General features: G+C 35.5%; 1 protein-coding gene across 1 annotated transcript in view; it reads left to right on the forward strand.

The window, feature by feature from the left end:
* The window catches only part of Naa35 (N-alpha-acetyltransferase 35), a 37,524-nt gene that overhangs the window by 12,099 nt on the left and 10,224 nt on the right, over window positions 1–15,201 (forward strand). The window contains exons 6-10 of the mRNA XM_089650738.1: window positions 103–289; window positions 1,204–1,385; window positions 1,914–2,129; window positions 8,572–8,712; window positions 9,271–9,449. Coding sequence (XP_089506864.1) covers window positions 103–289; window positions 1,204–1,385; window positions 1,914–2,129; window positions 8,572–8,712; window positions 9,271–9,449 — 905 coding nt within the window. The remainder of the gene's footprint in view (window positions 1–102; window positions 290–1,203; window positions 1,386–1,913; window positions 2,130–8,571; window positions 8,713–9,270; window positions 9,450–15,201) is intronic.

The raw sequence follows: 15,201 nt of genomic DNA on the forward strand, positions 1-15,201 counted from the left end.
ATTTTCAGGGGGAAGTGCTCATAGGTCCTTTAATATGATATTTACATATTTTAAGGGAGAAGTGCTCATAGGTCTTTTAATATGTTTTTTACATATTTTCAGGGAGAAGTGCTCATAGGTCTGTTTTCACGCATCAAGTTCACCAGGATGTTTTACCAAACGTTAACTTTGCTCACGAAACGAGAAACTCAAGCCAATAATGACTGCATCCGACTATTGGCGGGGTGTTCGGAGATGATGATCATCATCAACAAGACTGTCGGTAAAGGAACACAACCGGAAGAAAACTGTAAGTTGGCAATATTTTTATTCTTTTTTTTTATTTACAATGAAACATTGGACATTTTTGGCCCCACCTCACCTGTACGGCTTAACCTGGTAATAATCGGTAATAATCCTCTTTTTAAGAATCAATTTGCTAGGATTTAACTAATTCATATTATATATTTCACCAAATAACCTGTCAACGTGTTTTGGCATCCTGAAAAACGACTTGGAGTGTTTTGTTGTTAGTAATTTTATTACATTTGTAAACTGCATACACAGAATCTACTTGTTGGTACATTTTTTTATTCAAATACAAATTAGAAAGCACAAAACGCCACCAATTACTAAATAAATTCAATTTGCTGCCATTGACTGGGATGTCCACGTCAAAATGCCATACTAGCCCCTCTAGCGTTGATTAGAGTTGATGATTTTGCCAATATTTTACTGGAGTTGGACGTATTATTAAATTATAGGGTATTCGCCAGTTATCACTTTGTGATGGCATTATTTATTTTATAAATAACTTTGTTTACATCACTGTATTAACCCCCAGGCGGCGGAAGCATCTATAGTCATTTCATCACGCATGCTTATCACGCGGGAGCCAACTATAGTTATTTCTCGGTTTGAGACCTCAGGGAAAAAAGAGATCTCTTGAAATCACGATAAAAGTCTTTTTAGTTTACCAGTTATGTAGTTTTCGTCAGGGCCTGCCCTGAGTGCGCCTGAGGGCGCCTGGTGCCAGTAAAAACCTCAAGGGCGCTGTATTACGTGTAAGGTTATCAGGGCATTGGCGCCTTGGCAAGACCAGCCCTGTTTTTCGCCAGCATTGGCTCATGACTTAGGAGTGTAGTAGTAAAGTATAAATATAAATTCTACGCGGGTTGTGGAAAAAGTCCTGCATTAGCATGAAGTAGTAATGGATTGTTGTAGCGGATATGCCGAACCCCATGGGTTTTGAGCCCCTGGTGAACCAGCGCCTGTTGCCTCCCACCTTCCCGCGCTACACACGCATCAAGCCGCGCACGGAGGCGCTGCAGTACTTGGATGACCTCATCACCAAGCTGCGCCACGCCATGAAGGTTACCACCATCACCTCGTTCCACAGTGTTCTAGTGAGTTGTATAACTTTACTAATTAACATTTGATGTTGGAGAGAGAATACACTGTGTCCAGAAACTCATAGTAAAAGCCAATCTAGTGAATCTACATCAGATTTGAAGTCGATTTTGTGGTATATATAACTTTTTTGATTTGAGCTTGCTTACAAACATAAGATAAATGATTAATTATTGGTAAATTAATTGGTTTTAACCGATGGTAAGCAGGTTATCTGTTAAATTTCTTAGTGTTCCGGTAGTTAATACGTTTTCCAAGGAACTTTTTATATTATTCAAATGATTTTTTTTAATGTAATGTGTACTCACCGTCCATACTTTGTAATAAGATGTAAAAAGTAAAGATCATAAGAAGATGACGAAAACTTGGGACCTTTACTAAGAAATTGGTGTACAATATGTGGATTCATATAAAATGATCAGAAAGGAATGCTTGTCCTGCCATTATAGTAGTACCGGTGTTAAAGGTACAGCCGCTTTGGAAATATGCAAACTAGATTTGAAATTTTTTGTTTTTTTTTTTAGGACTTCTTCATGGAGTTCAGCAAAGGCCAGCCGTGCATCCTGTCTCGTTCCGCCCTGCAGCTGCTGTACCTGGGAGGGGGTGGTGTGGGGGGCGGAGGCGGCGGGGGCGCTCCAGCCCCGGGGGCAGGGGTGCCCGAGGCATTGAAGGAGGCCGTCAAGGCCTTCATAAGTCCCCCTGTCTTTGTGCCCCGACACTTGATCCTTAATAATCCTCAGGTATTTTAATGCTAATATGAAAGTGGAAATGTCTTATGTGAATTAACATCATGGGTAGAACTTGGCAAACCAGTGCCGTACTCTAGGGAAAAATAATGAAACACAAAAAAACACATACATCAAACACTTAGTTTTAGATTGCTTCCCGGTTTTATCATGCGAGGGGTCGAAATGTTGTCAACAATAAAAGTTTAATGACTTATTATAAAATGACGTGCAAAATCGTCTTGGAGCAGTCAATATTTTATCTCGACGGTCTCTGTGGTCAAGGGGTAGCTCTCGACTAGTTAGAATTAGAATTTCATATTATATATTCACAATTTATTCATTTAAAGTAATATATATTATATGTTGCGGCACATTCCAACAACAACAACAACAATTCAATAACAACAACAACAATCATAAACGTCAGACGACTATTTAAATGCTCCAACATTAATCTAATCAAAAGTGTAGTAAAAAGTTAAGTGGATCACTTCAGTTTATGAAATACAGTGTAGTTTTTCGCGCACTATCATCGCGTGATCTTAGATCCTGAACTGTAACACCCGAAAGTATCAAAATAGTGTTTTGAAATTAAAACAATAAACTTCCTACTAGATTGCACAGTTTAATCTCATTAAAAATTAAAATCATATAGACTGTATCTCGACAAGAAGCTATACAAAACAAAGAGAACAAAAGTAAATAATTCACAGTTTTTCGGTGAAGATAAAAAGTGAAATAACAAAATAAAAAAGTGCTAAAAACGTTACAAGTGCAACAATAAATACATGTTTTTACCCATAAACAAGTACTAAATGAACTTTACACAAGTATATTTAAACGTATCCCACAACTCTCACCCAAGGTTCCATAGCTCAGTGGTCTAAAACGTCAGCACCGCGCTATTCTGTCGATCCAAGTTCAAACCTCAGACCGGCGAACAAAAAAAAAAAAAAATCTTTTTTTTAATAAATATTAATAAATATAATAATAAATATTAATAAATAATACTCAACCCAGAATATAAAACTCTAACTTGGATTTTAAAAACAGCTTCACAATCAGCTACCATCACGGATTCAAACCAAAACACAACCCGTGTAACCGGTTTTGCCTGCCTATAGGCGCTAGAGAGTGTGCCAGTGTGTTTGCCTACCAACAGGCGCAACCCTCAAAATACATAACCGGTGTAATTGATTTTGCCTGCCTTTAAGCGCTAGAGAGTGCCATTGTTTTTGCCCACCAACAGGAGCAATCCTAAAAAAAAAAAGGACAACACAACATGTCTAAATCTCGCAGTAAATTCTCCAGCGCGAAGAAAACCACATCTTCACCACAAACTAGCACTATGGACTCACCGTCGGCGACACATCAATCTATGATTAATATAGACAGTGAATCAATATTTGAATTCATCAATACGAAATTCGAGGAAATGAAGACAGTAATGCTCAATAAAATTGAAACAGAGCTGCAAGAAATAAAAAACTTCACGAACTTCATCAATGACAAATATGATGACATTTTACAAAAACTTCAACAAATCATGGACATTCCAAACACCGTCAACAAAATCAAGGAGGAACTAGCGGATAAAGAAATAAGATTATCTACGGTAGAAATCCACCTGGCGGATATAGAACAAGCAGCCCTGCTGAACTCCATAGAGATAAACGGCCTAAAATTACAGGACAACATATCCCCAGTCCACGCTGTTACACGGATCGCTGAACTCGCAGGCGTTACGATGTCCCCAGAGGATACATACAAAGTCACAACAAACAAAACAAATGATCAAACAAAAATAACAATTAATTTTAAGGATACCACAAAAGCACAAGCCATGTTAGCATCCAAACACAGTGACCGGATAAAAAAATTCAACGGAGAAGGAGCCAAATATGTTTATCTTAATGCGGCATTAACACAATATTACAAAAATCTGCACTGGAACACCAGAAAAAGAGCCCAAGAAAAAGACTACAAATATGTTTGGGTAAAATCAGGAAAAATTCTCGTCAGAAAATCCAAAGACTCAAAGGTTATGGAAATAAAACACCTAAACGATATATCTAATAAACTGACATAAACACGACTGTACATCTAACACAACCTCACATCACATACTTACACAAATACACACCAACATGGCAGATTACATGGAATATATAGATTCGGACAATCAACACTACTGTGAAAGTACAAATGATATTAACCTCTGGACCAAATTCACAAAAGAAAAACATAGAATTAATATATTACACCAAAACATTAGATCGATCAATAAAAATTTTGATGAATTTTTTATATACCTCCAACAGCTTGAAAATAATTTTGATGTCATTGTACTGACAGAATGCTGGTTGAATGACAACTACATACCAAAAACAATCAAAAACTATAATACACATCATACAAAAATACACAAAAACCAAAATGATGGTATAGTTATATACGTCAGTGATAAAAATAACACAACCATTCAAGAAATAAACATAATCGACTCCAACTGCATACAAATTACATATAGAAAAGAAACATGTATCCTAGCTATGTACAGATCTCCATCCAAAAACAACATCACAAATTTCTTAACTGATCTTAACAATACATTAAATGATCTCAACAAATACAAAAATATCATCATCATAGGAGATCTTAATATAAACATTCTACAAAACGGACACCCACAAAACATAGAATACCTAGCAATACTAGCACAACACGGACTGGAGCCAATAATAAAGGTCCCAACACGGGTCACACAAAACACTAAAAGCTGCATAGACCATATAATGATCAAGACAAAACTAAAAACCAAAACAGTAGTACTTGAAAGCACAATCACTGATCACTACATGAATATGATAGCAATAGACACCGAAAACACTACTTCGAAACAACATAAAATATTTACAAAAAAAATAATTGACTACTCAAACTTAAAAGAAAAACTCCAAAAAATAAACTGGAATACATTATACCAAATAGATAATGTCGAGGAAGCCTGGAATACATTTACAAATACGCTAACGCAAGAAATAAATAATTACACTACAATAAAACATATACAACTTACACACAAAGCAAAAAAAATTAAACTATGGATAACACAAGGAATATTAAACTGTATTCGTAAACGAGACAAAATTCACAAACAAATTAAACAAACACCGTATGACATGGAACAACTTAATTACTATAAAAGATATAGAAACATATGCACGAAAATTATTAGAGTAGCTAAGGAGATGTACTACAAAGAAAAACTTAAAAAAGCAAACAATTACCCAAAGGAAATATGGAAAATATTAAAGGAAGTTACATACACACAAAAATACAAACAAAAAAATACTATCGAACATCTAAATATTAACTCGAAAAAAATAGATGCCAAAACAAATATAGAAATGATGGCAAACCACGCAAATAACTTTTTTGCAACTATAGGGAAAGTTTTAGCGAATCGTAAAAAACACAGCACAAACACACTAACACAAACAAACAGATCAAACATCGATACCCAACCAACACAACACAGATTTATATTAAAAACAAGTTCGGAATTGGAAATTAACAAAATAATAAATACATTAAAAAACCAGATTGCTCCTGGATTAGATGAGATAACAACGGATTGCATTAAAATAATAAAAAATGAAATATTAAAACCTATAACACACCTAATCAACCTTAGCATAACACATGCCTGCTTTCCTAACACTCTTAAAAAAGGACTGGTAATCCCTATGTATAAATCCGGAGATAAAATGGAAATAACTAACTATAGACCAATTACTTTGTTAAACTCTCTATCAAAGATTTTCGAAAGACTATTAAAAAACCAAATAATAAAATACCTGGAAGAAAACAAATTAATCTCGGACAAACAATATGGATTTAGAGAAAAAAGAAGCACAAAAGAAGCTTTAGCAAGTACAATAGATTATATACATAGCAACTTAGATCAAGGGTTTAAATGCATAGCGATATATTTAGATTTGGCTAAAGCCTTTGATTCAATATGCCACAAAACACTTTTTAAAAAATTAGAAAATATGGGTATCAAAGACAAAGAACTACAACTATTAATAAGCTACATGAGCGACAGAACACAACAAGTCAAAATTAATAACTATACTAGCAAACCACTGCCGATTACACACGGAGTTCCACAAGGAAGCATACTAGGGCCCGTTCTTTTCATAATTTACATAAATGAACTTTGCAGCATGGAAATAGATGGAGAAATAATTAGTTACGCAGACGACACAGTTTTATTATTTAAATCTAAGGATTGGAATAAGGTTTATAACAATGCGAATCTAGGAATCACGCAAGTGAAAAAATGGTTGGACTCAAATACACTCACACTAAACATATCGAAAACAAAATTCACAACGTACAGCATAACTAACACAGGACAGCCAAAAAACAATACAAACACCATAAAAATACACGAATGCATAAACACCAACATCTGCGATTGCCCCCCTCTAGAAAAAACAGAACAAATAAAGTATCTAGGAATCCTAATTGACCATAATCTTAGATGGACACATCACATCAAACAAATCACAAATAGACTCCTCAGAACAATACACATTTTCCTAAACATAAGAAACATATATAAAATAAAACAATTGAAAACAATATATTATGCACTATGCCAATCAATAATAGAATATGGAATAATTGCTTGGGGAGGAGCAACAAACGCAGCTATCGCTCAAATAGAAATCGCACAGAAAACGATATTAAAGGTAATACTCAAAAAACATAAACTAACCGACACAGACCAAATATTTAAAAGCTGTGACGTACTTGATATACGCCAATTATATGTTAAAACACTACTAAACTACATTTTCGACCAAAAAAACAAACTCCAACAAACACAAAATATCACTAATAGACCGGTCAGACAAGCGTACAAAGAAAACATAAAAACTCCGACGGTAAACACTACCTTTGGACAAAGACACCATAAATACCACGCTATTAAAGCATTCAACAGTCTTCCACTTGAAACAAAAATTGAGAAAAATAAAAATAAATTCAAACACATAATAAAAAAATGGATTAAAGAACAAAAAGACAATATTACCAAAATACTATAACATAAAAGAATAAAACATATACACGCAACACAAAAAAAATATATAAAACACGCAACACGCACAAACACATATATCATTATAAATGCCGATTTACATTCTCCTTTGATATTTTTCTTTTAGTGTTATAATTATATTTTAATTGTTAATCTTTATTTTTTATTTTAAATTTATCTTTATTTTAATGTTGTTTTTCTTTTATTTTCTTTTAATTGTATAAATTCTTAAATTATAAAATGGGGGCCTCAGCACGGGTAAACAACCCAGTGAGGCCAACATTACTAAATTGAAATATGAAATATTGTAAAAAAAATGTATCAACAATAAAAAAAAAAAAAAAAAAAAATTCCAGATTGGAAGATACTCTAAGTATCACCCTGGCGTAACCACCATTCATAATTGAAACATTGCTTGAAATGGCTTTAGCCGTGTGAGGTGACCAGATCTGAATAGCCAGGTACTCCCCCACCTCCCTCTTCCTCATCTCCTTCACCTCCCAACTACCTTCAGTCTAACTGGCTCCAGACGGTTGGGAGCAGTGCATGAAGAAAAATGTGCATTGCTAATTTATTAAAAATCTATCAAATTATTGGTTTTCCGGTTAAAAACGGGATTGCAGACCGTTTCCTGATACACTTTTAGTAAATTCCTAAAATATTGGAACACGTGTTCTTGCACCTGCATTTGCCTCGATAATATACAATGATGAAATGTTATGGTTTTTATGAACACATGTTCCGACATTGTGATAATACGTTCATGTTTTGCTAAGAGTTTATTAGGAAACCTATTAATTCATTGGTTAAGGGCCTGCAATCCCGTTTTTAACTGCATTACGAATAATTTGAAGAGATTCTAAATAAATTAGCAATATTCAATGCCGGTAATTTTTCTCCATGTGCGGTATTAACATAAAAAAATGTAATATATAACTGTGGACCCTGTACAGATCGCAAGTGCGCCTCACAGTTGAATTTGGTAGCCACCTCTGGTCTAGAGCCCCAAAATAATCTTGACTCTGAGAATGCGTTCCTACCAGACCTCTGGCTGTTTACACTAGCCACCTGCAACCGTGTAAAACCGTGCAACTGTGTGATTAAAACGAATTTAAGCCACTAATTATGATAATTTAATTGTTTTGTCTTTAATAATGAATGCCTCTGGAATTATCCATGTTGCCAAGGTTTTGCTGTGTAGGTACTTTGCTACTCATGAGTTTTTTTTCCAATAGAAATAGATCACACTTCTAGAGATTATATATGTATCGTTATTCTGTATTCTTGAGATTTGTCGCGAGTGCAATATGTATTTGCAACAATTTGTTTTGGTAATTCTAGGCGAAAGAATACCTGGACACATTCCTGAATCGCTGTGCACGCCCCTTCACGGCGCTGCTGCAGGTCTGCGGCCACAACCGGGCGAGGCAGCGCGACAAGCTGGCCCACCTGTTGGACGACTTCGCAGCTCTACAAGAAGAAGTAAATACTTGATTTTCTTCAGTCTCTGTTGTGGTTCACATTACTTTCAACTCAAACTCGAAGAGATCAATGTGTAGTTACTTGGAGCACCTTCTATTGGAATACCGGTAAAACAGACAATTGCTGGGGACAAATATGTCTGTTAAAGTAGAATGAAAAGAATATTTTTTACAGTAGAAAGAAGTAGACAGAAGATTTCAGTTGAAAAGTTTATTTGACTTATTCCATGGCTCTGTACTAGAGGTGGCCAACCAATGGAGAGAGGCACTTTGAGTCAATTATTTTAATATTTTTGTAAAAGAAATATGAACATTTCCGGCTTACGAATAATCTGACAATACATATTTGAAAACCCTTCTACCATTATTATAATGTTGCTTGTGCAATGATGGAGGACTAGGCCAGCAATTGAATTGAATCCACAATGCCTTGGTGGGAGCCCAGACGCAATAAATTTGTCCACTCAGCTACTATTTGTGGAATCTGCATAACTTTTGATAGGATAGTTTAACTTTACCCTCCAATGGTGTGACAATAGTTAATGAAATATTTTTTCAGGCAGAAAATATGGATGGTTTCTTCTTCACTCTATCCTTCAAATCTGACCCTCCCAGGAGACATCTTCCCTGCTTCACCACCTGGATCCTGTACCACGTTCTGAGGATTATGATCATGTACCTGCTGTCAGGTTTGGAGCTGGAGCTCTACAGTGTACATGAATATCATTACATCTTTTGGTATGTTCTCCAATTACACTAACTACACATACGTTATATTATCTAACCATAAGTATGTATTTGACACTCTGCTTTCTGGAATGTACCTTCATCCATATGTCCATATTGCCTTTTACCTATAATATACTTCTGCTGTAATTAGGTAAGTTTTTAGATTCTCACGGCCAAAAGCATTTTTGTTGTTTGTTTTTGGGGTGTTATGCCGTGTTGCGCTAACTCCTTCTTTACCACATCTTCGGATCTACCGGATCTGCCCTGATGATGGACACTGCAACGCTGTCCGAAACGTCGGCTAAAGAAGGAGTTAGCGCAACACGGCATAACACCCCAAAAACAAACAACAAAAAAATTCTGCTGTAATTGTTCAAAGCATCTCAGGTTGGGGTGTTTAAATCTCTTATCTCAGTTCCTGCCAAATAAAATGCCGTAACTTTGCGTAATGGGGGTTTGCGTGCTGTGCGCAGCTGACAGTAATTCCCTAATTAGTTACTGTACTTTGGGAAAATTAACAAATTTGGTAAATTATACCGTCTTGTTTATTTATTGTTTTTGTGTTTAATTCGTAGAACTCCATTTAATTTTTTTTATAAATTTAATTTAGATTAAATTTGATAATATTATTATTAAGTTCTGCAAGTGTTTTAGTTTTTTATTATTGTGACAGCTGTTTCGGCTTATAAGGCCGTTTGAAAATGGCCAGTTTAAAAAAAAATACAGTTTGAAAATGGCCTTGTAAGCCGAAACAGCTGTCACAATAATAAAAAACTAAAACACTTGCAGAACTTAATAATAATATTATCAAATTTTATACCGTCTTGACTTATAATGTGCTTGTGTGTTTATCAATATTCTACGTTTATTTATTTTTTATTTTTTTATATGCATGATTGAAGCTTAGGTAGTAATGTTCTGTGAACACCTCACTAGGAGACCTGTGCCGAGGTGTTCTCATGGGTGTTATTTTGCCGTCATAGGTGGAAACACAATATCCTCCTTGGGAGTCTCCACCGTTGTTCCACCCATGGTGGCAGTATTTTACATTACATATTAGGTTAGAAGTTAGAAGCTGTGTTGACATGTTCATCATAATATTATATAGACACAATGTAGTCATTTGAGGTAAGTTACGTATCAAAATGTTCTGTAGACACACTGAAGTACAAGAGTACAGATACATTATACAAATGTAGAACATGATTTAAACTTCATAATATTAAATATGAGTAATGAAGAGAAAAGTAAGAAATATATATGAAGCGAACTTAATGAGCAGTTAACACGTCCAGTGCTGAGCCCGTAGCAGGTACGGGCGATACAAAGTTCGCGGGATGCGCTGCCCGTACAAGGTACGGGCATCTTATAACTTACAGAAATGATAATAAAAAAACGTTAGCACAAACGGATTGTGTATATAATACCGTCAGCATGTAGGATAACTTCAGTATACATCTATATGTTGCGCGGGTCGGTCGCTATTGTTTTTTTTCTACCGTAGTACCGTTGTGGCGAGTTTACACGCGACTTTTTCTATACGTTTCACACAACTACAACGAATTATATGTGTGTGCGGTAATTGTGATTGTTATTGACTTTATACAAAGTGTCTCCTTCTTTATAAGTATTTTTTATTAGACTTTTCGTTATTATTTTTTGTGTGTTCGGACTTTTGAATCAAAATATTGTGTTTTGGACTACAAGTAATTTATATTGAATTCATTTACTATAAAGTGTTTTATTATTATTTTTGTGTTGGACTTTTGATATTTTTTTGTGTTATACATACCTTGAAATATGGATCAGCCATCAACATCCAAAAGAGCTAGGCTAGATGACGACTTTAGCGACACCGATAGTGATTTTGACGATTCGGGAAGCGACTTAGAGATCTTCCCCGAATCGGATGAAGATGACTTGGAAGACATGGATAACGATGAATCGGATGAAGATGACATTATCCAGCCAGTACCGGCAGCATCACCACTGCCTCCAAACCAACCATCAATGTCCGAACCAAGACAGTGGTCAAATTCACCCAAACCATCACATCACATCCCATTTACCGGTCTATCAGGCATAAATTTTATGGAAGCTGGAAGAGAACCGATCAACTTTTTCAATGCCATCGCCAACGATGACTTGTGTGAGATGGTCATCAAACAAACAAACGATTATGCGGTAGAGGTGTTATCAAAGTCGAAAGGTGATAAAAGCCGAATCACAAGGTGGAGGGACCTAACGATCGAGGAATTCAGGAAGTTTTTAGGGCTTATTTTCCACATGGGAACTATTAGGATGAATCGCCTAAACGACTATTGGAAGAAAACTCATTTATTCAACCTGCCAACATTTTCTCAATACATGGCTCGAGATAGGTTTCTACTTATCCTTAGAGTGCTTCACTTCAATAATAATGAGGAAGAATCAACAAGTTTAGGAAAAATTCAGCCACTCATCGATTTTTTCAATGATAGGATGGAGATTATATACCTATACTCCTAGTAAAAATCTTTCCATCGATGAATCACTGGTGCTCTGGAGAGGGAGACTATTGATCCGTCAATACATGAATATGGCATAAAACTGTATATGTTGGGTCAGTCAAATGGATTGGCCCTAAAAATAATTGTTTATGGTGGTGCAGCAGACATCGAACTCGGTGGTAAAGACCACACCAACAAAGTGGTGAAGAAATTGATGGAAGGAAAGACTGGAGTCGGGCACAGTTTATACATGGACAATTTCTATAATAGCGTTCCATTGACGGAGCATTTATTAGAAAACAAAACATTTGTTACTGGGACCCTCAGATCAAACCGGAAGGACACACCGAAGGAAGTTACTGAAAAAAAATTAAAAACCGGAGAGTCTACCAGCATGTATACAAATAAAGGGATATGCGTCACAAAATGGAAGGATCGACGTGAAATTGTGACGATATCTTCCGAATTCGATGGGCAATTGACGAAAACCACCAATCGTCGAGGAAAGGAGGTTTGTAAGCCAAAAATGATTATTGAATACAACAAACACATGAGCGGCGTAGATTTTCACGACCAAATGCTTGCCTACTATCCATGTCGTCGAAAAACTTTGAGGTGGTATAAGAAACTGGGAATTCACATTTTCCAATCAATGCTAATAAATGCTTACTATCTGTACAATGCACAAAGTGAGCGTAAGAAAAGTCTATATGATTTTAGACTGGAAGTAATCGATAATTTACTTGGTCCTCTTTCTGCCATTCCTCGTCCACTAGTGTCAAATATAAGACATTTGCCAGCCCTATGCGAAAGAAACGACAAAGGAAAAGTAAAAAAAAGGCAATGCAAATAATGCTGGGAAAAAAATCAAAAACGGAACGATTCTAATTATTGCTGCAAGGAATGTCCACAGATGCCTGGATTTTGTATCGAACCCTGCTTTAGGAATTACCATGATGAAAATAATCTATAAAAACCCCATTGTTTCATTTCAAACCAATAATTACCTGTCCACTACTTTAGTAATTACCACGATTAAAATAATCTATAAAAACCCCATTGTTTCATTTCAAACCGATAATTACCTGTTCACGATGGTTTTGCCTGCACTTTCTCTTTTTACAAAAATACTATATAATTACCCTTTTTAGGCGGTCAAAATCAATTACCTGTTCACTGCTTTAGGAATTACCATGATGAAAATAATCTATAAAAACCCCATTGTTTCATTTCAAACCGATAATTACCTGTTCACGATGGTTTTGCCTGCACTTTCTCTTTTTATAAAAATACTATATAATTACCCTTTTTAGGCGGTCAAAATCAATTACCTGTTCACTGCTTTAGGAATTACCATGATGAAAATAATCTAGAAAAACCCCATTGTTTCATTTCAAACCGATAATTACCTGTTCACGATGGTTTTGCCTGCACTTTCTCTTTTTATAACAATACTATATAATTACCCTTTTTAGGCGGTCAAAATCAATTACCTGTTCACTGCTTTAGGAATTACCATGATGAAAATAATCTAGAAAAACCCCATTGTTTCATTTCAAACCGATAATTACCTGTTCACGATGGTTTTGCCTGCACTTTCTCTTTTTATAACAATACTATATAATTACCCTTTTTAGGCGGTCAAAATCAATTACCTGTTCACTGCTTTAGGAATTACCATGATGAAAATAATCTAGAAAAACCCCATTGTTTCATTTCAAACCGATAATTACCTGTTCACGATGGTTTTGCCTGCACTTTTTATAACAATACTATATAATTACCCTTTTTAGGCGGTCAAAATCAATTTGTTATAACTATACTATATATGACAAACTGCATGAACGTGGTGAAAGCAAAGATTGTGTGTAAGGACAGGGTAGTCTGGCGTTCTGTTTTCTCTATTTACCCCCGTAGTAGTAGTAAAAAAATGAATCTTGAGTTTACTAATAATATAACCCTTTACAACCGGCTTCACACGAGAGTGAGTTTGTGTTTGAAGACAGAAAATAAATTTGTTTTTGCGAACGGAACCGGTGTCGATTGAACGTGTGGGAGCTGCTTATTTAGGGTACTTTCAAGCGCACATGTTTCAACCAGTAAGTCGCCCAGACCTATGAGATCATAACTAAGAGCTTTAACAATGTGGCACATCACAATTTTAAAAATTTTTGCCGGTTGCAAAGGGTTATAAAAATATGAACGATGTATGAATGTGAATGAGGCAAGGAGTGTGTGCCAAGACCGAGTTGTTTGGCGGTCCGTCCTCTCTGCCTACCCCTGCGGGGAAACGGCGTGATGGTTAGTTAGTTAGTTAGTTATAAAAATATAATTTCTTGATGAGTAAATAGTACAGTAAATGTCTCGTGTAAACTCACCATTACGCAATGACGCCTACTATTTTGTCCTGCCAATTACATAACAACTGGAGAGTATGTAGCGCTGTCAGGCAGTGAAATTGGTAGGTGTGATCCCCAATAATAAACCAAACATGCAAAAGTCCCAATTTTTTTCGGATTAGGGAAGTAGTCCCGTTATGAAAATTTCGTATTTTATCAGCACAGTTGGTTTACGCCATATTAAAAAAACGCAGTGAAAGTGTTAAGCTGAAAAGGGGAAAAAAGCAAAACAGAAGTTACAATTAATTGTATACTTTAAATACTTAATTAATTATTTTGTTTGGTTTGGAGTAAATAGGTTTTGGAAAAATAGTGTTCCTTTAGATTTTATCCAGTCTTTTTTTTTTAGTTGATGTCTTGGTGAATTATCAGCAGGTTGTTTCAAGGAAGGTGTCATGCAGTTACATATACAGTTTATGGACTAGTAGTTAAAGGATCTTTGTCCGTGGGTCGTGTGCTTTAGCGGGAAGTTAATTGTTAGGTTTGTTGAAGACCGGTTTATTCTTGAGGACTGAGATAGTAAAGGGATATGTAGATTGTATTTGAAGAGGTGAAGAATAGACGATTTTGCATCGAGTTGCCTGATAGACAGAACATCGAGCATCTTAAAAAAAATTTCGGAGTCTGTATCATATGGTACTTGAAGAATTAGTTTAATAATTGCCTTTTGTGCTTTTTATAATGGATCTAGAGAACTATTATTTGCACTACCCCAAGACAGTATACCATATATATGTGATTAAAGATTGGGAAAGAGCAAAATAAAGGTGGGAAGATTTTTTGATATTGTTTAAAAGGTACATAGTTTTTTTAGTTTCGTTGTAATTTGTAATTAAGTTAATGTGATCATCCCAGCGTAAGTTTTCATCAATT

Source organism: Hesperophylax consimilis, chromosome 3 (genome assembly GCF_061612785.1).
Source record: "Hesperophylax consimilis isolate HC1 chromosome 3, BYU_Hcon_1.0, whole genome shotgun sequence".
Classification (NCBI taxonomy): domain Eukaryota; kingdom Metazoa; phylum Arthropoda; class Insecta; order Trichoptera; family Limnephilidae; genus Hesperophylax; species Hesperophylax consimilis.